Source organism: Miniopterus schreibersii, assembly GCF_964146895.1.
Source record: "Miniopterus schreibersii genome assembly, chromosome: 16".
NCBI lineage: Eukaryota > Metazoa > Chordata > Mammalia > Chiroptera > Miniopteridae > Miniopterus > Miniopterus schreibersii.
The window spans coordinates 32,996,610-33,023,211 of NC_138116.1; the positions used below are offsets into that span (position 1 = coordinate 32,996,610).

The 26,602-nt window shown below is 48.6% G+C and overlaps 1 protein-coding gene across 2 annotated transcripts; it reads right to left on the reverse strand.

Moving 5' to 3' along the window:
• Positions 1-8,357: 8,357 nt before the first annotated feature.
• On the reverse strand, positions 8,358-26,527 carry SHPK (sedoheptulokinase). 2 transcript variants are annotated; one of them, XM_081115652.1, is made up of 8 exons: positions 26,283-26,527; positions 21,205-21,346; positions 16,412-16,595; positions 15,739-15,891; positions 14,562-14,737; positions 12,614-12,814; positions 8,982-9,077; positions 8,358-8,541 (listed from the first exon to the last, which is right to left on the reverse strand). In XM_081115652.1, exons 1-8 carry the CDS (start codon positions 26,448-26,450, stop codon positions 8,453-8,455), a joined length of 1,209 nt encoding a protein of 402 aa, XP_080971778.1. In that variant the 5' UTR covers positions 26,451-26,527; the 3' UTR covers positions 8,358-8,452. The 2 variants fall into 2 exon arrangements, with proteins under 2 accessions (XP_080971778.1, XP_080971777.1); XM_081115651.1 differs by lacking the exon at positions 8,358-8,541 and having other exon boundaries at positions 8,580-9,077.
• Between the last annotated feature and the right edge of the window lie 75 nt (positions 26,528-26,602).

A 26,602-nucleotide genomic window follows, 5' to 3' on the forward strand; every position in this document is an offset into this window, starting at 1 on the left:
CACTCCACCCTGCACAGGCCCTCCTGCGGCAAGCGTCCCATCACCAGCCACGCCCTCACCTGCCTTTCCTCTTCCTTCTGGCTGCTGCACCTTTGCGTTTGTAGAGGATCATTTGTGCTTTTTGTCATTTATGTGAAATTAGAATGTCAAGCATCCTGGCCCTGAACTTTTCCACTTCGAGGGGCTGGTGGGCCTCCCAGGCCTGAACCCCCGGAGTTAACCTGGCAGCGAGTGCCAGCACGTGTGGCTGTAAACTCGTATAGATGCTGTTTCTCGCTCCCTCACCTCCTGCTCTTCCCCTTCATCCCGCTGGGAATCCCCATTCCCTGGTACCAGGGCTGTCCCACATCTCAATGGCCTTTGCTCCTATAGTGCCTCCACTTGGGGTGCTTTCTCCCCCTCTGTTTGTCCAAATCTTACCACCTCTCAGATGCCACGACCCTCAGGTCCAGTCTCCTCCACACCCCCTAACCCTGCACTGGTCATGCTCCCTCCCCCTCCAGAGTGGCCCAGCTCATTGGCCATCCATCCCTCATGGCCCTCTTAGCACAGTCCACTGTCAGTCTAGCAACTTCTATCTGTCTCTGCTTTATGTCCCCTGCCCCGTGACCTCCTCCTGGTCAGGGAGCTTGCCTGATCCATCTCTTTATGAAAAAAGGCTGTGCTGGTCACCGTGGGGGAAATGATAGAGATCAGATACAGGCCCTTCTAGTCCCTTCCACAGGAAGTTAGGGAGAGTCACGTTCCAGCAGGGGCTGGATCTCAGAACACAGCCCCTGAAAGAATGGGAGGCTTCTCGAGACATGCATTTTCCAGTGAAAGTTCAGGCAGTGAAAACTCAGAGCAGGTGGTGGGGTCATGGCAATAAATCAGCTATGATCCGATACCCGATCCATGGGGGGGATGAGGCAGTCTCATCACTCTGCGTCCCGTAAACAGCACAGACAGCTGGCTGCCGGCCCATTTCCCCTCCTGCCTGTTCTGCTTTCAGAAGAACCCAAGTCTTTCTCTGATTCATCCATCAGGTAGAAACCCTGCAGCAGAAAGTGTTCCTGGCCACAGGAAGTTCCATTTCCAACCATTCACCCATCACTCAACACCCACCTACTGAGTCCTACTGAGTGCCTGGCCCTGTGCTGGGGGCACGGAAAGGACTCAGACACCATCTGAGACAGAAACCAGGTGTGGGCTGGGGCGTGGGGATGACAGGAGGGGCCAGGGTGCTGAAGAAGGCTGCATGGAGGAGGTGACACATGAGCTGGGCTAGGAGGGGAGCAGGTTTGGGCCGGGACTGGGGGAGAGGGACTGGGATAGCAGACAAAGAGAAAGCCAGTGGGACTGGGGGATAGGCATCAGGGTCAGAACCAGATGGCTGTTGGCCTTGAATGCCAAGGCCACAGAATGTGGATATTATTGTGTGGATGGTAGGAAGCCATGAAAAACTTCAGGAGACTGACCCTGGGTGCTATTCTGTGCTTCCAAAGAAAAACTTCCTGTCAAGGACTGTTCATTGTATGGGGAGCCTGTCACTATTTAAAAGGCACAGGAGAGCCCAGCCAGAGTGGCTCAGCCAATCAATGACTCTCTCTCATCATTGATGTTTCTATCTCTCTCTCCCTCCCCTTTCCTCTCTCTGAAATCAATAAAAATATATTTTAAAAATAATAATAATAAAATAAAAGGCACAGGAGGGCCCTGGCTGGTGTGACTTGGTTGGTTGGCAGTCGTCCCATGCACCGAAGGTTGATGGTTCAATTCCTAGTCAGGGCACATGCCCAGGGTTGTGGGCTCGATCCCCGGTCCAGGGCGTGCAGGAGGCAGCCAATCAATGTTTTGCTCTCACACTGAAGTTTCTCTCTCTCTCTTTTGCGCCCTTCCTCTCTAAAAATATTTTAAAGAAAATAAATAAAAATAAAATAACAGGCACAGGAGGCTAGAAGAATGAAAATAATTGATGCGTTTGAGCACGTGCCGTGCAAAGGTGAGCACTGTTCTAACACTTTACAGGCATTTGCTCATTTCATTCTCACATGTCTAAGAGGTAAATATTTTACAGATAAGGAATCTGAGTCACGGAATGGTTACATTACTTGTTTGAGGTCACATAGTAAGAAACAGACCTGGATTGGATCCCAGGCAGCCTGGCTCCAGAGCATCTCCTGCTCTCTCCCAGCTCTTGGGAAGGTTTGGGTCCTTTCTTGGCCATTAAACTCAGCCCCAGACCTCACACCAGAGCCTGGGGGCCAATCAAACCCCCAGCTCTGGGGCCAGGCAGGTGGGGACAATGCCTTTCCACTCAGAAGCCCCAAACCTGCCCCACCCTCTTACTCAAACAAGTGTCCCAGGAAGCGCAAAACCCAAAAGAAGTATAAATAACACCCAGGCCATACGCCAGGACTGGCTCTCCCAGGAATGTCTCCCCTTGGATTAGGCTGGTTACAAACCAAGAATAAACCTGCTGCTCCACTAGCAGCTCTTAACAGACCAACAAGAAAGCACCTACCAACCTTTCAACAGTGTTCTTTTTTAGCAGCTTCACCTCTTCGTCTGACCAACCCAAATCTAACCCAACCCAGTAAATATGAAGCAATCCACATAGTACCATCATTCAGTCAGTCAACAAACCCTGAATCTATGCTGCAAGCACCGCACCTGATTCCCGACTAGAAACCAAGCTTCTCCCAGAATAGAGAGCAGGATAGGGGCTGAGAGGCCATTTGCTCTGGGCAGGGAGGGTGGACCGGGACAGGACAGTCTGTTGCTGCCAGTCCTGGCATGTGCCAGCATGTGAGCCCCATGGCAACCCACCTGTCACTGTCAAATGTTCTACAGTGATGGGGAGATTCCAACAGTGGTTTGGGGTGTCTGAAGGAGATGGTTGTTCTGGTTTATACAAGATTCACAAAGTTACCCATCTGAACTAAAGGCCAGTCCCAAGAAAACTACCTTGCCCAGCAGAGACCTGGTTTGGCCTCTGGGTCCTTGTCAACTCCAGAGCCAGTAAGGACACTGCCCACTCCCAGCCTCCCTCTTCTCTCCCTAATCCTAGTGAGACATCCTAGGGTGTGGCTCTCCCACCACCTTGTCTCCCCAAGCATCTCTCTGCCTCCGGCCTCCCTGCAGGCAGGGTCATTCTTGTCCCCTCGGCCTACCTGAGCGTCTCCTAAAGAGGGATGGACAGCTAGGACCTTCTCAACCCATGAAGAGCCAGAGGAACTCTGCCAAATACAGAGAGAGAGGATGGAGCCTGGACAAGAACCCAGGGCCCCTGCCTCCGGGCACAGCCCCCCTTCACTCCAGAGAGGGCAACACACTGAAACCTCCAGCCGCAAACCACGGGCCTCAGCAGCAGCCACAGGCTCTTCGCCCCAGGATCACTTTGGTGCAGATGCCACACTTGGAGAAGAGCGACCTCCGGTTACTTACCAAGTGCCTGCGATTATCCAGGCTCGGTACACCAGAGCTCCCGCGTCCCTTACTCCTCACCATGACATCTGAGACAGCCACTGTTCCTATCCCAGTTTTCAGATGGGCTCACTGAGGCGCTGAGAGGCCAGGCGAACTGCCCGTGGTCACCCAGCCGGGATGTGCGGGGCCCAGCTTTTGACGGCTCACTCTGCCATGCTGACAGCTAGCATCTGTGTTGGCCACAGGCAACAAGAGGGACTCACCAGCTAGACGCAGGCACGCCCCGGCCCCCGCGGTGTCGTGAGCTCCAGGCCTCTGCTACTGGGAGGGAGAGCCGGCCGGCGCGGGGAGGAGCGCTGGCGCCCTGCCTCCGAGGGTCCCGGACCCCTCCCGGGCCGCGGCCGCTCCGCACTGGCAGCGATGGGCTGCGGGCGCGCTCTGGCACTCACGGAAAACACTTCCAGCAATGGCAGCAGCTGCTGTTGCCGCAGCTCCGATTCCCAGAGGATCCCAAAGCCTTTCCCATCATTTTTGCCCTTTTTCAGAAACCACTTAGCCGCTGCCCCTCCTCCCGCCATGCCAGGGCTGCAGTGCACTTAAGCCACACACAGCCCAGACCAGCCAGAGACGTGACCTCAGCCCTCAAGGAAGGAGGGTTCTGCTCAGGCGGCCCAAACCCACCACCCTCACAGGCGGGGTGTCCTGGGGAAACAGCCCAACAAATGCAGTTTACAAGCCAGCTTTAAGGCCAGGTGACAGGTAAGAACTATGAATGCTGAGATTCGATCATTCAGATCCCACCTCCTCCAGATAGCCTCCCCCGCCCCAAGGGCCTGTTCTGACGTGCTCACCTCTCAACTCCTGCAGAAATCTCAACCATGCCTTCCCGGGGCCATTGGTACATATGATCACAGTGACAGCGACAGTGACAGTGAATACACACTGAGTGCATGCAGTGTGCGGGCTTTGGGGTAAGCACCTTGCATGCACTATCTCATTGGGCCCTCACAGTTTCATGAGGTGAGTATGATTTTGTCCCCAATTTAAGAAAATGAAACATAGTCAGGCTAGATAACCTGCCCTCCGTTTCCCTTCTTGAAGCCCCGCTCTGGGTCTTGCCCAAGGGGTGTGCTGACCGGCTCTATCTGAACAGCACCTGCACGGAGTGGTGGCTCCGCTAAAACATGATTGGTGGTGGGGACAAGACCACAGGCTGGGCCTTACCGCCATCAGTGTGGTTTTCTGCCTCATAATTTGAACAGGGTTTTCTTGAATTTACATGATGTACCCATTAAAATTCCTTGTAAGTAGATTGTGTTTTAATGATGGCTTCTAGCAGGAGGTGCTTTACCAAGCTCAGGTCTGATGGAGACAAGAAACAGCCTGGGTGGGTGGGCCAAGTCTTTTTGTTTTTAAGTTATAACTTTTAAAAATTGATTTTAGAGAGGAAGGGAAGGAGAGAGAGAGAGAGAGAGAGAGAGAGGGAATCTCACTATTGGTTGCCCCCATCCGCACCCTGACCGGGCATTGAACCTGCAACCCAGGCATGTGCCCTGATGGGGAATCAAACCCACAACCTTCCGGTGCACAGGACAACACTCCAACCGAGCCACACACCTGCCAGGGCAGGGCGGGCCAAGTTTTATGTGACCTCAGTTAAAACCACTAATATCACAAATGGCCAGTTCTCTCTGTTCGGGTTACCACCAGGGGGCACATTGACTTACACCGAGCTCCTGACCCTGGCAATAGGAGCCTAATTTACTTTCTGCATCCACTGGGGCTCCTCACGGATTTGAAGCCAGACTTTCTGGCACAGCTAGAAACCTGCAAACCCCCATGAGCAGGGAAGGCCTGATTACCAAAGCCAGGAATTGTCAGCCTGGCACCTGCAGGAGGAATTGGGCAGGAACTGGGTGGTGCCAGTCCCAGCCCCAGGGAGAGTAACTAAGGCACCACTGCAGGTCCCTGTCCCCTCACCCCAAGGGCACTGACAAGTCTACTAATCTTGTCTTGAGCTTTCTAAATCTTGTTTCAACTTCCCTGATCTTTGTGTCTTGCCTCCCAGATTTTAAATGGTTTCCGAGGGCTCCATATCCAGATGACAAACAGTAAACCTGAAAGAAACCTACTTCCCTTTCTGTATTTGGTCTGCACATTAGTGTCACCAGGTGTCCACGTGAGTCTGAAATACCAGCTCCCAGGGAGGGCAGGGCTCTGTAGAGGGGTCAGCATGCTCCGAAAGTGGATGGAGGCTGGCCCGCTGGGCTGGGGAGGGCCAGGCATCCACTCAGCACCTGAGAGCTGAGCCCACTCTGTGGGGCTGGGACCCAGGGCAGGGACTGGAACAAGAGGGGGAAGCCGCTAGAAGGTTCGGGGTGTGGGCGGAGGTGTAGGAGGGGAAGAAGAGGCGGGCTGTGCCAGACACTGGCTCTGTGAACTTGGGCGGTGGCTGAAGCCCTGGGCCTCTTAATCCCCAAACACGGGCAAGAACACCTGCCCTCCCTGCTTAGTGGAGCTTTTCTGGGGATTAGCGAGGACACTGGGTGTGGATGGGCTCTGAGCCGGTAGAGCTCTAGGCAGGCGTGAGGGTTGCTTTCATCCCCATTATTTCAGCATGAGAACCACATCTGCTGGCTGCTGAGCTGTATCCGGCCATTAGCTCGAGGTTGGGACTAATTGTTCTTTAATTAAAAAATTTTTTGCTTAATGTTTTATGAGTCACACAAGTGAGCATCTCTATAGCAAGAACATCTCACTTTCAGAGATGGCCTGTCTAATCATGACTGTGAAGAGGTCAGGTGCAACTGGCCCTCTTTCCTGCAGGCCCACTGTGCACACTGTGTGCACACAGCAGTGTGTGGGGTGAGCGAGATGGTCTCTGCCCTTGAGGAGGCCAGGACAGACCAAGAAGGCCTGCTAGGCTCTCTGTGATGCTTACAGAGTGGGGCTCCCTGCAACAGGCACAAGTGCGGCCCACAGGCAGTGGCAATGGCAAACACCAAGCAGGGCAAACACAGGATGCCAGCAGCCAACGTAATCCAGCAGCAAATGTGCCACCGGGGAGACCACAGCAAGTGGTGGCATTGAGCTGGGCCTCGGACAGGGGCAGTGTTCTGCCCTGTGAATATGGGCCCAGCCCAGGTTAAAGGTAGGAAGAGGTCAGGGCAGAGAACACCTAACAGGGACCCTGCCCTCAAGTCCACTTGAGAAGAAAAGAAAAATGGAGAACATGAAAGCCGCCTAAACATGATGTGGATATAGTGAAGGGCCAAAGGATGGTATGTGTGGCAGAGGGCAGGGGGCTGAGCTGTACTCAGCCGCCCTGCAGAGGCTCCAGGGCACGTGCAATAGAAACAGCAGCGGGACTGTTCGAGGACAAGCCTGGACCATGTGCGAGGCTCAGCCCTCAGAGGCAGAGTGGACTCGTGGACAGGAGCCACACTGGACACTGGGCTGGGCTGCCTGGGCTTGCAGGACAGCCATCAGTTCCCAATCCTCTATTTACAGACTCCACCCACAGCCCCCTGGCCATGCCAGTCAGAGGGCCAGTTCCCCGAGGGCCAGGGCTATCTGCTATCCTTCAGCGTATCCTGAGGGCCTTCTTCCTCAGGGCTCCAAGACGAGGGCACCTTACCTCGTTCTGGCTGAGAGAAAAATTACAGGACTTTCCTGCGTGACCTGTCTCCCCAGAGCAGAGAGGTGTCCTTTATTAAAGGGACAGGCTCTGCCCAGCCGGGCATGGCTCAGCAGTTGAACGTCGACCTAGGATCCAGGCGATCAGGGTTCAATTCCTGGTCAGGGCACATGCCCGGGTTGCAGGCTCAATCCCCAGTCGGGGGTGTGCAGGAGCAGCCGATCAATGGCTCTCTCATCATTGATGTTTCTATCTCTCTCCCTCTCCTTTCCTCTCTCTAAAATCAATAAAGATATATTTAAAATGGAAAAAAAAAGAGACAGGCTCTAGAATGAGCTTTATTTAGTATCCAAAAGTCAATCAGCACAGCCAGGCAGATTCACCTAAGAGCCTTAGACAATCACATAATTCATAAAGTGGCATTTACAAAGAGACGACATGACTGCTTCCCAAACTCACAGTTGCCCAGATGCCTCAGAGTCTGCCTGAGGCTGGGGTTGCCCTGGGGAGTCTGGAAGTAGACACAGCAATGGTGGCCTTCTCCATGGTCATCCCTGCAGCCCACGGGAAGGTTTAAGATGCTCTGGGGTCCCTGCAGGCATGCGGACTGAAGTGGGATATTTCTGTGAGCCAGGAACACGTGGTGGGCCAGCAAAGCCCACATCGATAGAAAGAAGAGCCAGGGCCTCCAGGATAAGGGGTCCTCTCTGACTAAATTGGCCACCTCTCTGGAGGGAGCATACCTGGATACAACCACCACTTGGAAGGCTTCCAAAGTTGTGCAGGGGCAAAAACCCACTGCTGCCCAGAAATGGGTCCTGCTGGTGCCTGGTCACCCTCGGGAACAATGTGCCTGAGTGATGGGGCCACACAGCATCTACCCCCACTTGCTAGGCATGCTGTCTGACTCTCCTTCCCTGTTCTGTGCCTTCAAACCAGTCGTGCTGTGAGGATCCAGGGCCACCCCACCACAGAATCCTCTCCTTGGGAGGGGAAGGGGAGCACACGGCAAAGCCAGCACAGACGCCGCATCTTCACCTCGGCCTCAGCATCACTGTCCTTTGGCCTCTCCCTACCCCCAGATAACCAGCTGTGGCCAGGGGAGAATGAGACTGGGAAAGGGGGCACAAGGTACAATCCAGTGAGGAAGGACTTTTCTGATAGTGCATGGGACCCGAGTCAGAGCTTCCTATCCCTGAAAACAATCAATACAAAAGCTGGCAGTGGGGTAGAGGCTGGTCTTCTCTTCTTACTCGGAGCTGCAGCCACCAGACATTTTGGCGTCTGAAGTCCACATTTATTTTCTCTTTGTCTACAGGTGAATCACAGGCGAGTCTGCTAACCAGGATGCTAGGTTGCTGTTTCTTTTTTCTCTTTTTTCCATGTTTACGTTTACGGTGCCAGCTCTCAGAAGGACAGATTAGGAACCTGGTCACTGACTGCTGGCTGCATTGTTAGTGTGCGCCCTGAAGAAAGTTCTTGGTCAAGATGGTGCCCTGCGAACAGACATCATTTAAAAGCTGCCCACAGAGCTGTCCAGGAGAAGGATGACCCCAAGATCATGTCGGAATGTTAATTAGATAAAATCTGCAACAGTGCTTTGGCCAAAGGGTGTGCGACTAAGACTCCTCCTGGGTGAGGCTTCTCTGGAGCATGACTAGCGCAGCCCCCACCGCTGCGTCCACATCCTGCCCGAAGGACACAGGGAAAGGGAAAGCCCTCTGCACCTCCTGCCTCAGCACCTCGTTCCTGGACAGCACGCTCCCGCTGCTGACCACCCGCTCCACACCCCACTCTCGGAGCCGCTGGAAGGGAAGCATCGAGTGCAAGTTCTGAACAATGCCTCGGCACAGGGCCCGGGTCACGTGCCCCAGGGACAGGTCGGAGGAGGAGATCCTGGTCACTGAGGCCAGCTGGTCCGGCAGATGCCTCTCACCCAGCACTGTTGGAGTGATAGTTAGGCAGGTGTCCCTCTGCTCTGCAGCTGCCTGGATCATGCGTGAATACACAGTGGATTCTTCGACCTCCAGGCCTGCCAGGAAAAGAGAAGACCTGTGTGAGCTCATGCACCCCCTCATTGCATGATGAGACATTATAGAATTCCCTAGGGCAGGGATAGGTCTACTAACTTCTGCTTCTCACTGAAGCTGGCTGCTTTCTGCTCAGGGACTCACATAATGTGGCTAGCTATGCTATGCCCAACATCTCAGCCAGCTCTCACACTGCAGACCCCAGCCCAGACTTCAGGGAGAGGTCATGTAAATGTTGCTGTGAGCCCTAACCACCCCACAGCTATGGGATCCTTGGTCTCTACGGGGCCATAATGCATACACTGATTAATAAGTATCATGGGCCCTGGCTGGTGTGACTCAGTTGGTTGGGCATCGCCCCATGCACCAAAAGATTGCCAGTTCAATTCCCAGTCAGAGCACATGCCAGGGGTTATGAGCTTGATCCCTGGTAGGGGGCAAGTAGGAGGCAGCTGATCAATGTTTCGCTCTCACATCGCATCGATGTTTCTCTCCCTCTCCCTTCCCTCTCTCTAAAAATCAATAAAAAATAAAGTATTGTCATGGCTGCTACTGGACTTATTAGCAGTGTCAGAAAAATACCAGGATCACAAGGTTGATCATGGTCTAGCCCATCCCCTGGCAGGAGCAGAGAACCACCAGTCTAGACTAGTGCTTCTCACATCTGAAGATGCATAGGAATCATGTAGGGATCTTATTAAAATTAAGATTTTCAGGTAAGGGAAGTACACCTAGAGTCACTGTGGAGTCTCATCATCAACACATTTAACTTATACAAACACAACTATACGTGTCCAGGAACCAGAGAGAGAGAAATAATTTAAATATCATAGTGAAAATTTGATCAGCAGGAGTCTGGTTAAGCTCTACTCAATGAATATGTGTCTTTCCTCCAGAAATTCTACTAAAATTTCAGAAACAATCATGTGCTTGGTGGATAACCAAGTACATGTGTGAGTGTGCAAATCTGTAGAACTGAGTCCTTGGAGGGGAACTGTTGGGTCAAAAGATATGCTCATGGTGTTCCCTCCTTAGAAGCTATACCAATTTCCACTGCACAGCAACACACAAGAGTGAGTCTCTCTCCATAGCCTAGGAAACAGTGTGTTGGAAACTTCTAAAGGAATAGATATAAATGTAAAGCCATCAACTAATGGGGAAAAAAGGAAAGGAGATAAAGAAAAACAGATCAATCAAATAGAAGACAGAGAGACTAAGGCGATATGATGACTAAATGCAATATGGTATCTTGGATTGAGTCCTGAAACAGAAAAGACATCAGTAGAAAATACAAATAAAACCTACAGTTTAAAAATAATGATGTGCTTGTATTTCCTTAATAAAAACTCAAAAATATTTTTATTGCTATCTTTGTTGCAACAGCACATTCTCAAAACTTTTTTTTTAATCTTCACCCAATGATATATTTATCGATTTGAGAGAGAGAGGAAGGGAGAGGGAGACAGAGAGAGAAACATTAATGTGAGAGAGAAACATCCACCAGTTCTCCCCTGTACGCACTCCAACCAGGAATGGAGCCCGTAACCTAGGTGTGTGCCCTGATCCGGAATCAATCAAACCCGTGACCTTTCAGTTTATGGGATGATGCTCCAACCGAGCCACAATGGCCAGGGTCAAGGTATTCTTAAGAAAATGTTAAAATACTGTGTTCTTCCTCACTGGGAACCACTTAGGCCACACGCAGGCCTTAAGGAACCCTTGAAGGAAGGTGTACAGCAGCTGGGGGCCTAGAGATCTGGCTTCTGGCCTGTTTCTGTGTCCCTGGCTCACTGCCTCAGCTGGTGAGATTAACAGCTGAGTTGGCCAATGTCCACACCATGGGCTTAGAACCACAGACCATCGGAGCTGGGAAAACAGAGAAGGGAAGGGACTTGCCACGACCACATAATGACTTGGGGACAGAGCTGGGAACTGAGGCCACTCTCCTGGCTGCACCCACCACACTACCCTTATTTAACAAGCATTGTATCTCACTCACTACAGGCCAGACACTGTTCTAAGTGCTTCCCAATATTAACTCACTTAGTCCTCACAGTCCTTTGAGATAGGTACCAGGGTAATCCCCATTTTCAGATATGGGAAGTAAAGCACAGAGGAGTTAAGTAACCTTCCCAAAGGCACACAGGGGGTGGCAGAGCTGAAATTAAACCCAGGCCACCCAGCTCCAGAGTCCCTGCTCTAAACTACCACACAAGTGTAGACGTCCTTTTTTCCAACCTCAGGAACATAATGCAAATTCAGGGTATTCTCAATAGAGCAAGAGTTTTATTTTTGTACTTCATGCTTTCATATTTCCATTTCTGGTTAATAAATGTGTCTTTTATCTAAGTAAAATTTATTGTATTTACATTTATATCTTTTTTCCAATAAAATGACACAACTGTAGAAATTTCCTAAAAGGTTAAGTTACATAAAATACTAACCTTCAAAACACTCGTTGTTTCCTCAAAATAAGAACCAAGAAAATGCAAAAGATTTTTTAAAAGGATCTTACAGGGAAAGTAAATATTACCATGTCTTTCAGGGGCAAGAAAACGTGTCACTTCTATAGAAAAATAAACACTGGCCAACCCAATCCAGTTAAGCCAATAGATAAAGGACTTGCCTGAAGGTTCTCCTAACTGGTTCTGTATTTTCAAAACCTCTTCTGATACAATAAAACAAAATAAAGTTCTGTTATTTAAATGAAGCATTCCTGAGGAGACCCCAGCCAAGGAGGCAAAACTCCCCCAAACCCTGAATCCCTGGCCAGCCTGAAAAGACCCACATGAGTCAGCAGCTTGTCTGTGTGACTGACAGTAAGAGCCTCCCACTGCTCCCCGCTGCCTGGGCTTCACCTTGTGACTGTTGGATGTTTCTTGGAATGGCATGATTTTGAGCTTCTACTGGTAGCCAATGAATCTGATAAACATGATTTCCCTAGACTAGAAATTTCATTTCTACCTTAAGTGCTTACAAAGGTTTCGTGTTTCCCTGTAAATGCAGAGCAGAAGAAGGCCTGACCAACTCTACCCTGAAACTTGAAGAAGAGAGCAGGAGGACGTCAGAGTCTCCAGGGACCCTCCTGAGAAAGGGACTCAGAACTACTCACCAGGATGAAGTGCTGTGAGGATTTTATAATATTGTAAAATACCAGGAGATTTTTCACTCATTCTTGTTTGATCCTTTTAATTCCAGCTGTGTATAGTCATCAGAAGGAAAACCTCAAACACAAGGGACCCAGGGGCTCACTGACAAATTAAGACAGCAGGGCAGGAGAAAACTGAGCAACTATTATGACGCTCCATGGTCTAGGTTAGGAGAGAAGGTGCCCCCTCAAAAGAAACAGTAGGTGACGGCAGCTCAGGAGATGAGAGGAAAGCTAGAAGCTCAGATTCCTAAGGAAGGAAGAGAAGTTCTAGAACCTGGCTGGGCCTGAGACATGAATCTAGAAGCTTCAACAGCACGTTTAGCACCAAGGCACTGCCACAATGAAAGGACAAGCAGAGAGGACACCACTGTATGGGCCACATCTTACCTAGGTCTGCCATCCACTGGACCAGCATCTGGACGAACGTGGCCAGCACATTGCCCCCATTTAGGGACGCTGCCACTGCCAGGTAGGTCCTGTCGAAGTAAGGGAAGTAGGCGACTGGAGCTGCAGGGTCTGGAGTCTGCGCTGGCTGGAACCCTGAAGGCATGGGGGCTGCCAACTGAACTGAAGTGCTGATGTTGAGAACTGGAGTCCAAGAAAAGCAAAGGTTAGGTCTGTCAGGCTAACTTGGAAGTCACAGGTCACCACAGGGCAGGGGGAGAGTGTGGTTTTAAAAATATGTCCAAAATTCTTTGATACTCTTTCTTTCAGGAGGTAGAGCCTAATTCCCCTCCCCTGAGCGTAGGCTGGACTCAGTGACTTTCTTCTATTGAAAAAATAAAGCAGAAGTGGCAGCTTGTGACTTTGGAGAACAGGTCATAAAAAGCACTGCAGCTTCTGTCTTGGCTTGCTTGCCCTGGGAGAAGGCAGGTAGTATTGTGAGCAGCACTGTGGGGAGGCCCACGTGGTAAGGAGCTGGGGCCTCCTGCTAACAGCCACCTGCGGGAGCTGAGAGGGGACCCTCAGGCCTGGTCAAGTCCTCAGATGAGGGTAGCCCCAGCCCACCAAGAGCTTGACTGCAATCTCATGAGGGACCTGGAGCCAACTCTCCAGCCACACTGATTCCTGACTCTTAGCAACTGTTTCATCTATTTTTGTTTGTTTGTTTCATCTATTTTAAACACAGACATTTACAACTGTTTACAGAAGTAAAACTTCAGCCAAAATGTTTTAATCTCTGCAGAAATTTTATTCATTTTCTGGAGTTCTACTTCCTTCTCATTTCCAAGGTGTTTTTGTGCAGACATGTGTTTTCAGTTTTCTTGGCCATATAATTAGAAGTAGAATTGCTGGGTCATATGGTAACTCCCTGTTTAGCTTTGTTTTTGTTGTTATTGTTGTTAATCCTCACCAGAGGATATTTTTTCCATTGATTTTTAGAGAGAGTGGAAGGGAGGAAGGGGGAAGAGGGAGAGAGGGGGAGAGGGGGAGAGAGAGAGAGAGAAACATCAATGTGAGAGTGACACATTGATTGGTTGCCTCCCGCGTGGCCCCTGATCAGGACTGGAGATTGAACCTGCAATGCAGGTACATGCCCTTGACTGAGAATTGAATCTAAGACCTTTCTGTGTGCGGGCCAGTGCTCTAACCACTGAGCACACTGGCCAGAGCTTCCTGTTTAACTTTTGAGGAACTGCCAGACTATTTTCCAAAGGAGATGCACTATTTTTACAATCCCAGCAGCATGGTCTTACATTTTTAAATGGTTGAAAAGAAATCAAAAGGGAAGACTATTTCATGACATATGAAAATTATATGAAATTCTAGAAAGAGTTTTATTGGAACACAGCTACACCCATTTGTTAATGAATAACTGTGGTTGCTTTCATGCTCCAAAAGCAGAGTTAAATAGTTATGACAGAAGCTATATGTCCCTCAAAGCCTAAAATATTTGCAGTCTGGCCCTTTGCAGAAACAGTTTGCTAACCGTGTCCCTACAATGCTGCCTTCACCTCACTGTGGCTCTCTTACACCAAATGCAGAAAAGACTCTAGACTTTTAATAAGAAGGGTGGAAACTTTCATTGATAAACACACGGTAACAAACACCCTAGTCTACTAATCTATATCCCTGGTCATGGAGTTACACAGAAACCAGCCAACTAGAGAGTCATTCCCTCCCCTGGCCCTAAAGAGGAAAGGTACAGACCGGGGTCAGGGACAGAACTGGGCCTGCTGAATTGTCAGCTCCCTAAACAGGGGCTTCTCCTATAGGGAGGAGGGTGTTTACCATGTTTACAGAATAACAATGGACAGCATGCTGAGGCTTCCAGGTATCTGTGCCTCTAGGACCCTCGCAGAGTAGAAGTCTACGCAGAGAACAAAAGGCTTACCTGCGTCTGTCCTGTGGGCCATACAGGAATAGACGGAGGCCTGTAAATCCCCCAAGGCCACGCCCACCTGCGTCCCCTTTGGGATTCCAAACCAGGCACGCGCAGTCCTGCCCGCCGCACTGGCGGGCTCTGCGATGTCAGGGAGCAGGTGCACAGGAAAGCCGGAGGTCCTCAGTCTGCAAACCAAGAGTGGACAGCGTATTTACCAGTGCTTGGTTTTCTGGGGTTTGTTGTTTCCAGGAAACTCAACAAAGGAAAGCGCTACAGGGTACAGGTAGGAGAAGGGAGGGTCAAAACCGCTGTTTTCACAGGGGTCTTTTTCACTTTTTGAAAACCATCAGAAACAGGCTGAGATGTTTTAAAGAGTGGACACTAGCCTTCAAAAGCCTGAGACTGACCTTTAGGGGAAGAAAACAGTCAGTCCTAGCAGGGACGATCAGTAAGGTTCAGATAAGAGCCAGACAGCACTGGCATCCGTCCCTGTGTTTTAAGGGAACAAATACCCTGCAAAGGGTGTCTCGGTGCAGAATTGCCCTTGGTTAGCACAGGCCAAGCCCAAGTCAAAGCCATCGGTCATCTGAATACATTCGTCACTCGGGGTTAGTGAACACGGGGCTTTCAATTTTATAAAACATGCTAGAAAGTCCTTTACCTGAACTACCAGGTGCTTTTTGATTTATTACAGAGCTCAGAATTGGGGCCCTGAAGGAAGTGGACTTATAGGGCACTGGATCTCTGGACCTGAAAAGGCAAATGATTGTTTAAACAGAACTTAAAAGGCATCCCTCGCATCTACTACCTCCATTTCTTAACCTTATTTCAAAATATATTATAGAATGAAAGTTCTTTTTTTGAAATCTACAGGCTGAGCTGGGTCACAGAGAACCAACCCTAGGTCTTAGCAACTGTGCCCACCCTAGGTCTCGGTGCCCACCCTAGGTCTTGGCAACTGTGGAGGAGCAATACAGCACAGCGTGGAACATGGCACCCCTCCCCAAGGGCTTCACTTAGCACCAGGCCTGTCCATGCCCAGTGACTGGAACAGGCTGGGGGCCATTGGAACCTGACTCCTGGCCTCTTGGAATCCCTCACTATTCCCAAATAAGAAAGCCTGATGAAGCTCTAGCTCTAGAGACTCTGCCCTTCGGCTGGAGCTAGCCTACAAGGTTATACTCACATCTCCATGTTCCAGCTTTGTCTCTGGGTGTTGAAATATCCCCAGCTAGCAGCATTCTGGTCAGACATCAAGGGTCTTGGCAGGTCACACAGCATGGCAACCACATAGTCATGGATGGTGCCAGCTGCATCGTAGGACTTCAGGAACTCTGGGCTGTTTTTCATACCAAAAACAATTCAGCATGGTCCAATGGTGACTTAAAAGCCTGTGCTACACTTAGCTGTGGGCAGTGTGGACAGGACATGGCAGAGCTGGGTGGCAGCTGGAATCCCATGTGTGTGGCTCCCCCAGATAGACCTCCTAAGGTGCTGCCCTCCCAGCTGCTCCAAGCAAAGCTGCCTTTAGGGGAGGGGACTTAAGGGAGGACATGCCCTGCCTCAGTAAGCAGGACACCAACTGTTCTCAGCAGTCCTGGCCCCACCATGAACTCACCACGTGACCCTTGGCAAGTCCCTTGTCCTCTCCAGCCTCTTCCTTCCCCCTCTGGGTGAGAATGGGATGACCAATAGAGAGCCCACCAGGAAGTGACACAGTTCTAGACCAAGTCTAGGTCACACTCACTGAGGAACCATCCAGTATACGGAGTGATGCTGACCAACTAGAGGAGCAGCCTCCTAGCCACTCTCATTCTCCTGGAAATATAGCACCCAATTCACAGAACAGTGGTCTGTACCTATTTTTCAAAAGCCAGAAGATAGTTGCACAGCCAAACCCCGTGGCTACACTGAGATGGGACTCTGGATGGGGCAGAGAAGCCAGGAACCCGCTGTTGCATCTGCCATCCTGCCACGTAACCAGGTTGCTCACAGCTCTGGGCTTGAACACAGGGGCAGCCCCTCCCTCCATCCATTCACAGCCTGGAACAGAGCAGATTAGCAAAATCAGAGGAAAGAGCAACCGACCAGCAGCAGCATGTCTTCGAGATTCCTCTGTTGTGAGGTTCCAGCACAGACCGTGTCACCCATGAGAATGCTTCACTCCTACACAAGGGTTCTACTATCAGAGCACCCAGGGTTAGCACCTGGCTCCCCCATCCACAGCTATGGGACCCTGGGCAAGTCACTCCCTCCATTTGTCCCATTTCTTTATGTTCCTTTTTATTCATATTTTAAAGTTGATATTGTAACACACACACACACACACACACACACACACCACCAACCCCAGGTAAGAAAAGAAGCATAGCACTCTCTCAAGTCCCCTAACTTCTGTCCTTCAAGCCCACATCATAATGATATTATCTAGATTTATATCCTAGGGGTATAGAACATAAAAAAGCAAATACATAATACCAGGCACTTTGAGTTGCTGTGAAAAAATATACAACAGAGTAAGGGGATAGTGGTAGATTGTTGGAGAGTGATCAAAGAAGTCCTCTCTGAGGTGACAGGTGAGGAGAGGCTGGAATGGAGTAAGAGAGTGAGCCATAAGAATATCTGGGGAGCCCGGCTGGTGTGGCTCAGTTGGGTGAGTGTCATCCTATGCACTGAAGGGTCACCAGTTCAATTCCCCATCAGGGCACAAGCCCAGGTTTCAGGTTTGGTCCCTGGTTGGGGTGCATGTGGGAGGCAACCTATTGATGTTTCTCTCTCATATCAATGTTTCTCTCTCCCTCTCCCTTCCTCCCTCTCTAAAAAAGAAGCAATAAAAACATATTTTAAAAAAAGATATCTGGGGATGCGTGTTGCAGACAGATGGGACAGCCACGCAAAGGCTGTGAGAGATCTTGTCAATCTCTGGTTGGTATCCCTGGCCAGTACCCAGAAGCCCAGGGAGGCGTGTTCCAGGTGCCTGCATCTAAAGCGTATCATGCTTCTCCTGGGGGGTGGGGATGGTTACTCCTTGGAGTAGTCTACCCTCACAACACATTTCTCCCTAAACCCGAAGCTGGGGTCCTCACCCCACCCCTAAAGCTGGATCTCTGCAGCTTTTCTTCAACTCCTTTATCTGCTTCCAAAATTCTTTTGATTTTTAGACTATCATTTTTATTTTCTTTGTATTATGGAGTTCTTACCAAGTACCCGGTATTATTCAAAGTGCTTTAAAAATATTAATTCATTTCATCTACATAATAACTTTATAACATAGATATGATAATTATCCTCATTTTACACATAAGAAAAATGAAGAACAGGGAAGCTGAAGATTCTTTGCAAATGTTCACCTAAGTGGTAGAACCAGGGTTCAATTCAGGTAGCGTCTTTCAAAATCTGGCCTGAAAATTACTTTTTCCCTCTGTTTTTTCTTTCTTTGTTTTTGCTTTTGTAGGGGTTTTGGCTGGGGGGGGGGGGAAGAACTGATATTTTTAATTTTTTACATACGTGATAAGTGAATTCTCAATATAAAATGTTCAGCCTGGCCGGGCGTGGCTCAGTGGTTAAGCGTCGACCTAGGATCCAGGCGATCAGGGTTCAATTCCCGGTCAGGGCACATGCCCGGGTTTCGGGCTGCAGCCGATCAATGACTCTCTCATCATTGATGTTTCTATCTCTCTCTCTCCCTCTCCCTTCCTTTCTCTGAAATCAATAAAGATATATATATATTTTTTAAAATGTTCAAATATAAAGCAAAAGGCCAGCTAGATTCCCCACCTGAGTCCCAGCCCCCTTCCTGTTGCTGTCAGCACTTGCTAAATAACCATCTAAAGGTTTTACACTCACACCTATTTTGTTTGGTTTGGTTGGTATGAGTCGCTTTTATTTTGGTTTTGTCTATTAAAAAAAAAAGTACTATACTGTATTTCTTTTTCCAAGGGTTGTTTTTAACATCTAACAACATGTTCTGGAGTTCTTTTCATGTCAGTGTGTCTGAGTGGGCCTTAGACTTTCTAACTACTGCATATCGTTCTCCAGCATGGGCATCGGAGCACTAGTCAACACTTCCCCTATGATTAAATGTCAGTTTTCACTGCTATAAACAAGGCTGCCTCGAATGGCCCTGGTTATCCCTCCCTATGCACAGACGTGTTAAAGCACTTTCCAGAACAGATTGCAAGTAGCAGCACTGTTTAGTCATAGCAGCTATCTTATTTCGTTTTCTTTTAGTAGAAGCTATCTTGTTTTTAACAGGCCTCATCAAATTGCCCTCCAAAACATCTCTGCTGGTTGAAACTCCCAGCAGCAGTATTTAAAAGAACCAATTTTCCACCTCATTGCCAACTCTTGACATTATCAGAATTTGATTTCTTATAGTCCAGTGGGTGGAAAATGATTTCTCATTGTTGTTTTCATCTGAGCTTCCCTAATTACTAATGACATCGAGCCCCTTTTCATATGCTTATTAGCTGTTTGTCTTTCATCTTCTAGGTACAGCCTGTCCTTGCCCTTCGCTCATTTTCCCACAGGGCATCTGTCCTTTATTTGTTATTAGTTCTTATATGTTCCCATATTCCTCCTTTGTCTACTATGCACTAGCAAGCCTTTCCTCCTGGTCTGCTGCTTGCCTTTTAGTTTGGTTTTATGATCCCACTTCTCTCCTGCTATATTGTGCCTAAAAATGGAGTCTTGAAACAGGTGTAACCACAGGCCTCTCAGAAGACACTAGTCACTCCCTCTCCTCTCCTCCAACTGCCTCGACTGTACCCTCATGAAGGCACTTAGCTCTCCACTCGGGTTACTGGTCCCCATCTATGTTGACTGCCTTGAGCATGCCCTGGAAGGTGAGGGCTTCGTCCATTCCTTTCTATGCCTCCCGCGGGGCCCAGCACAGAGCCTTATATATGGTAGGTACTAAACCCAAACCGAATTATGGCCACCATTAAAAGCGGAACAACCTGATCCCAAATTGATTTCACCTAACTCTGCTAAGCAGGTATCATCATCATCAAACAGTGGCTTTCCTCCTTCCCAGAAACAGAAAACAAGACAAAAAGGCATGTGGGCTGGCTCAATGAAATATTAAGCAGCTTTCTCCAACCAGAGAACGATGGCTTGTATGGTTGTTAGCGTCCAGGAGACGGGCAGAAAGGAGGGCATGTGACCAGACCACAATCATTAGATCTCTGCTGTCTTCTTTGGAAAGGGTTTTAGTATTAAAAGGGCATTTATTCTCGTTAATGCAAAATTAAGGAGTTTAAAAAGCTTTTACAACCTAGACTCCCTCTGAGAGGTCAGCTCTAACACCCTAATCGGCCTCGGCTCCTGCTACTGATGGGAGCCAAGCAGCTCCTTGGTCCCAGTTGGTCTGAAAACAGGCAGATGAGAGGGAGGGAAGTTGAGGAGGGAGCCTGCACTGACTTCTCCGGGTACCCAGCCCATCCTGTCAGCTGATCAAAGGATGCAGCCCTAGACACCAGTCATGCTGCTGAGAGGCAAGTCACTGCTCACTTGGCCCAGGGGAATCAGAATCGTTGACTCTCCAGGCAGGAAGGGGTGAATCCAATGTTCAAATCCCCTTAACTACAGCCCCCCAAAGTAGCCATCCATCCTCTGCCTAAAACACCTACAGTAAAATGTTGGTATTTTTGAAGCTGGGTGATGGGTGTGTCAGTTCATAATACTATTCTCCCTGCTTTTACATCAATATAGAATTTTTTATAATTAAAAATATCTTCAAGGCTTGCCATAGCAGAGAGCACACAACTTATTATGGAATTGAATCCCTCCTTGGACATTCTGTTGAGAAATTCCTCCTTTCACTAAGCTATTGTGCCCCATGTAGCTCTGGTCCTCCCAGAGGCCTTTAAAAGCTAAGTGTCGATACTCAGACATACCTGCGTTCAAAAACTGGAGTCGCCACTTGCTGCCCTATGACCTCAAGCATATTATTTTAATCTCTCAGAATCTCAATTTTTCATCTGCACAACAGGGGCAGTCATGTAACCTATGTTGTAGGGTGTTGGGAAAGTTCTATGAGATCATGTAGGTAGCCTCCTTTGACTAGCATCTTGCATGTAAATTGCTCATTGCAATTTTACTGGCTCAGTTCTCCTCCTGGAGGCCAAACAGGTCACCCATCTCTGCAATATGGCAAAAACCTTCTGATATAAAATGACCAACTAAATAATGCTTAGCTAGCGACTGAGCCCATAAAAAGGACACACCCTGGAATTTAAAAATCACAAATATCTGTGATTATGTTAAATAACAAAACTATGCCCAAATTCAGAAGAGTTTCCTCTGCGTCTTGGCACCTCCTACAGCTACACTACCTCTTGGCTGCCGACAGTGATGCTCTGAGACACTGACATAAAGAGAAAGCTTTGGAAAATCCACTGCACGAAACCCCACAGAGAATCAGAGAAAACTCTCTCTCCCTCTCCTATTCCTGGCTGATGTGCTGTTGATGTGTAACTGGATAGTTCATTGATTCATTAACACATTTATACAAAATGGGACATACGCAAAATATGAGGTGGTGTGTGCCACTGCATCCTCACTGCTGGCCTTTCAGACAGCCGTTGGCAGCACTTTTCTCGTTCCACAGTGACTGCTAACAGCATGTGATCATCCCCAGAGCCCAGCATACCTTGGCCTGTTTTCCAAAACAGGACTCCATGCATCTGTCCTGACACTCCGATGCCACAGACTTTCCGGAGGTGCTGCTGGGGAAGAGCGGCAAGGCACTCATTTAGGGCTTGGATGATTCTACTCACATCCTGCTCCCGAGCCTAGAAACAGAACAGGACATGTAGGGCAAGGGCCTCAATGGATTTCCTGGGTGGTGGGTGCCCAGCTAATTCCACTGAGGTCACATGCTGCCTGGCCTTGGGGAAGAGACTGAGGGTTCTCCACCACTCCCTCCCTTTACAAACAAGGCAGGTAGAAGAAGGCCAGGGAACAACTGGGTACAGAATCAGGAGGGTGGGCTATGCGAGAGGGGGTGGGCAACGAGGCTGGAAAAGAGGAGAGGCTGGGACCTAATCAATAGGCCTCAAGCCCAGGGTAAGGGGCTCTTCTTAAAGGTAATGGGGAGCCCCTAGGGCTTTCTGAATGGGAGAGTATCACCAGAGCTGTGTTTTCAGACGATGAATTGGGCTATAGTAGCAGCTACATAGAGAGAGACTCATAGTGTAAAGAGATTTCAGGGGATGGAAAATTTTCAAGTAACTGAGGACCAACTTTTCCTAATTTGCCTTTTCTTCCGACTTGCTGCCTTCTTGAAAACTTCTCTAAGCAGAACAACCTTGAGAGATAAGTCATGAGAAATAAGCAGAATGTAATTGAACAGCATATCAATAAGAACTGAATGGTCCCAAGACACAAGAATATGAAAAGAATGCAGGATTTGGAAGAGTTCAGTATATCCAAATGGGTGGGAGGTACAAACTAACTTCCAAAGTAGACAACAATGTGACTCGAACATAAGAAATTTGGGTTCTGAGATCCCCTTTAAATTATGAAGTCCCTGACAGAGACTAGAAATAGAACCCTAGGAATCCAGCCCATCCCCGTAGATGCCTCTAGGAGGTCAAGTCTCAGTAAGCTAAGGAGGCCACCACAAAACATGTGCTTGGGAAAGCAATCCAACTGACGCCATTGCTTTCTTGGGGAATAAGGAAATCTCAAAGTGGAAAGAGCAAGAGTTAAATACATATGAATGTTCAAAAGAATCATACCTATGTGATTAATAGAGGGGTTGGCAAAAGTAGGTTTATAGTTGTGAGTACACAAAAGTTTATACTTGTATTGTTATTTATTAATTATTGTATTCTTTGCCATATGAACAACTGTAAACCTACTTTTGCCCTCCCCTGTATTTTTGCTTAAGGAATCTTTGAGGTTTTGGTATTTTAAGTAAATGTATGTGTTTTAGAGAACTGGCCTAGATTACCTTTGTAACTCCAATTTAAAATGTGAAATTGAGCCCAGCCGGTGTGGCTAAGTGGTTGAATAAGAACATTTTTTTAAGTGAAATTGAAAAACAAAAAGTAGAAGATAAAAAAAAGTAAAATGGAGTGATCTAGATTTGTGATTATAAATTCAAATCTCACTATATGTATAAAAGGATTTAAAATATATGAGCATTTAAGGTTTGCATAGTTATACATTTAATTTATTAGATTTATAAGAGTTATTTAAGTACTCTGAAAAGATTTAGGTCAGACAACTGCAGTGCCTAGAAAATATAATAAGTGTATAACTGCAGTCTAAAACATCAAAGATATTTAATTAACTAAAATAGGATTGAACTGGGGAGGGGGGTGGGAAGGGGTGGAATGGGTCATTGTGGAGAAAAGAGGACATCTGTAATATTTTAAACAAAAATAAACACACACACAAAAATAAATAAAATAAAAAAAATAAGTGAGTATTATTCAAAGGCCTTCCAAAATGACTGTCAAATCATTAGACTTGACAATCATTAGACTTATAACGTAATAAGCTTTATAAGGTAAGTTTAAAAGCTTAAGTAAGAACTAGGGTTCTGAGTTTAATAAATTGAATACTTATTTTGATTTCAACAAAAGTAAAATGTTTCTGCCACATAAAAGTCACTCCAAGGGACAGCACAAAATAAACTTATTTAACACCTAGAAGAATCCATGGAAAATTCAGGAGAGAAGAAAAATATGGCTCAGCTCTTAACAAATCTAGTCTCTTCATTGGGGAACTGAAAAAGCTTCTGGTCTTGGAAAATCATCTGAAGATGGAGCCCTCAGGCCCCTTGCTTCCCTCCAGGGGGCAGTACAGCTCTCCTCTCCTTAGAACAAACCCCTCACTTGTGCCCTGCCAACCTCCTGGCCTTTGTCAGAGGCAATTCTTGGCTCCTAATAAACATGAACATAGGAGCAGGAAGAAAGGGGAAGAGGGGAAGAATGGGAGAGGAGTAGAGAGGGAGCACCAAGCATTTTCCTGAGGAGGCAGCCCCAGATCCTAACAAGATTCTTTATATACAGGAGAGACTACAGCAGAACTGACTTGGCAGTGAAAGGCAGGCAAAGAGGAGGTGCATGGCTGTGCATGATCCTGCAAGGAGGGAAGAGAGAGGACAGTAGGGGAAGGAAGAAGGAAGCAGGAAAGACATTTGTTTAGACCTGCACTGTCCCACATGGCAGTCATTAGCCACATGTAGCTAACCTTAATTGAGATGTACTGTAAATGTAAGCTACAAACTAGATTTTAGATTTAGCATGGAAAAAAAGAATGCACAATGTCATTAATAATTTTATATTATCATATATTGGAATGATACTATGTTGGGAACATTGGGTCAAATAAAATGTGCAATTAGAATTAATTTGGGGGTAGGAGGAGGTAGAAGAGGGTATAGAGGGGATAAATGGTGATGGAAAGAGAGTTGACTTTGCGTGGTGAACACACAATACAACATATAGATGATGTATTATAGACTTGTACACCTAAAACCTGGATCACTTTATCAACCAATAAATTCAATAAAAAAAGAATTCATTTCACTTGTTATTTTTTACTTTTTAAAATATGGGTACTAGAAAATGGAAAATTACAGGGTGTGGCTCAAATTTCTATTGGACAGTGCTGTTTGAAAGAATTCATGCATGGCAATCAGATGGTGCATCAACCCAGGACAGAGGAGCTGCTGTTTAAAATGGGCCCAGGGTGGGTGAGTTGTGTGGGTGGGAATAGTGGAGGAGGGAAACGGGCCAGATGGCAGTGAAGACAAGGAAATCGTGTTCAGCAAGCAGTTAGTTCAAGTTTTAGTGGTGTGATGGGGGACAGACAATGGATATGCCCACATGTGACAGGAAAAGCTGTCCCCATTTCTTGGTTCAGATTATCAATTGGTTCACATCCAGATCAAGTCCTAGAACTTTAGATTTGAAAAAAATAACTTAGAAACTCAGTCAACCCTCCTCCTTCACACCCATTTTTACAGATGAGGAAACTGAGGCCCAGAGAAGAAAAATTAATAACTCAGAAAGAGCTTCCCTCAAAAACCCTAATTGCAAATACCGAAAAGCCTGACCTTCCGCATAGCTGCCAAGCTTGACCACGGAGTACACAATACTTCTAAGGCCTGAGAAGTATGGTCATGAGGAAAGAACAGAGCCATCAGCTATTTCTACAGGTCAGGGGTTCCCACCCCAGTGATTTCTGTTCCCTAGGGGACATTTGGCAATATGGAAATACTTTGGGGGTGCCACAACTGAGGAGGAGGATTCTATTGGCATGTAGAGGCCAGGGATGCTGCTAAACATCCTACAAGACACAGGACAGTTCCCCACAACAAAGAATCATCCAACTCAAAAAAATCAAGGTTAGAAATCCTGCAGATGAAATTATAAGAATGCTCTTTGTCCCAGAGCACAACACACATGTGGGGCCTGCAAGGGGGCCTATCCCGGCCTCCCCTAAGCCTCTCATTAAGCAGGTGTGGTGCACTGGGTGTGCCTGTAAACACAGAGAAGCCTGCTGAATGCTGGGGGAAGTGAGGGAAATGGTGTTCAGGAAGCGGCCCTATTTAAAGAGAAAAGGACGCAGCCTAAACCCACCCCCTGTAATCCCAGCTCTGCTGCTCACTCCCACGGAGCCAGAGTCAGGAAGTGAAATAATCATTCTAAAACGCTCTGGTGCGCCAATCAAACTAATTTGGAAAGCATCTGTGAAAACGCAAAGTGTTCCTGAAATGCTGCTGAGCAAGACGCACTCTGAACCTAAAGAACTGAGTCCAGCTATGTGGCAAGAGCTTGGGAAAAACAAAGCTCTTGGGAGTGGTGTTCGGCTCAGAAAATGGCGGTTTGCGGCTAGATGGGGCCTAGAGACCACCCATTGCAACTTAGAGAACAAGCTGAGGTCCAGAAAAAAAGGTTACTCGGAGTTCCTTGATATTTATTTCTGTTGTCAATTAACTAAACACAGAGCTACCTTTTTCGGGGAATTAATGGAACGCCGCTGTGAGGATTGGCATCCTTTCTAAACCCACATCTCACAGCAGAGCCCACTGTGGTAAAATTCTCCATTTCCATCTCGCCGCTTTTACAAGACACGAGTTGCACTGTATTATTACCCAATTTCACAAGATAAACCGTTGTCGTGTATCGTTATCAATCTGATCTCTTTCGAATGACATGTCTCTCAATGTCTGTCTGCCTTTCCTCCAAGGCCTGTCTTTCTATCTGTTTTCCCCCCAAAGCGTCTCAGCCTTTGGGGACTTGGGGGCTGGGGGGTGATTTCTGCTGGCCGAGCGTGTGAGTTGTACGGGCCACATGCTGCTCCTGTTGGGCCTGGTTCCGCGTCTGATTTCCACAGAAAAACCCAAACGCTGCCCCGGGGAACAAACAGGATCCCGGACCTGAGCCCACAGGCAGGTGTGAGGAGAATGGCACAGGCAGCGGACCCCCCCGCCGCGGGTCAGGGTACAGGGAGCGGAGGGCAGAGAGCACCGAGATCGCACCGCGGGCAAGGCCGCCAGAGGAGGCCCGAGAGCGGGGAGCCGGGGGGCGGCGGTGGGAAAGCTCCGGGGGCCGGGCCCTCGCGGCCGGGGGAGCCGCGGCAGGCAGGTGGAGGCTGGCGCGGTGAGGGGGGCCTCCCTGAGGAAAGGGGGTGTCTGGGCGGCCTTCTGGAGGAGGAAGAGGGTTGTCGGGAGGCTCCCGGAGGCGGCGCGGCTCCAGGGCACTGCCTCACCTGGGGCCCGGCCGCCGAGCTCTGGGCCGCCGCCTCGGCCCGCGCGGCCCGGGCACAGCTCGCCAGGACCACGAACCCCGATGGGTCGCCGGGCGCGGCCTCCACCACGGCCGCCTTCACAGACGTGGTGCCCAGGTCGATGCCGAGAATGACCGACGGGGCGGCCATGGCCGTGGGCACCCGCGTAGGTCGCGTCCCTCCCCGCACACTTCACCCAGGGCAGAGGCGCCGAGGCGGGACCTCGCCTGCCCCGCCTTCAGCCTCCCTCAAAGTGAAGGCTGGTCGCCTTCCCATTGGTCGAGGAAGGCGGAGCTCCGCGC

What these genes read in the sequence shown, in the direction of transcription:
- SHPK (XM_081115651.1), bottom strand. Translation starts at nt 26,450, where the DNA reads ATGGCCGCCCCGTCGGTCATTCTCGGCATCGACCTGGGCACCACGTCT. An exon ending in TTCTGGCTTTTGAAAAATAG is followed by an intron (nt 15,892 to 16,411) that starts GTACAGACCACT and finishes TATGAAAAACAG; the next exon opens with CCCAGAGTTCCTGAAGTCCT. An exon ending in GGCCCACAGGACAGACGCAG is followed by an intron (nt 12,815 to 14,561) that starts GTAAGCCTTTTG and finishes CTTGGACTCCAG; the next exon opens with TTCTCAACATCAGCACTTCA.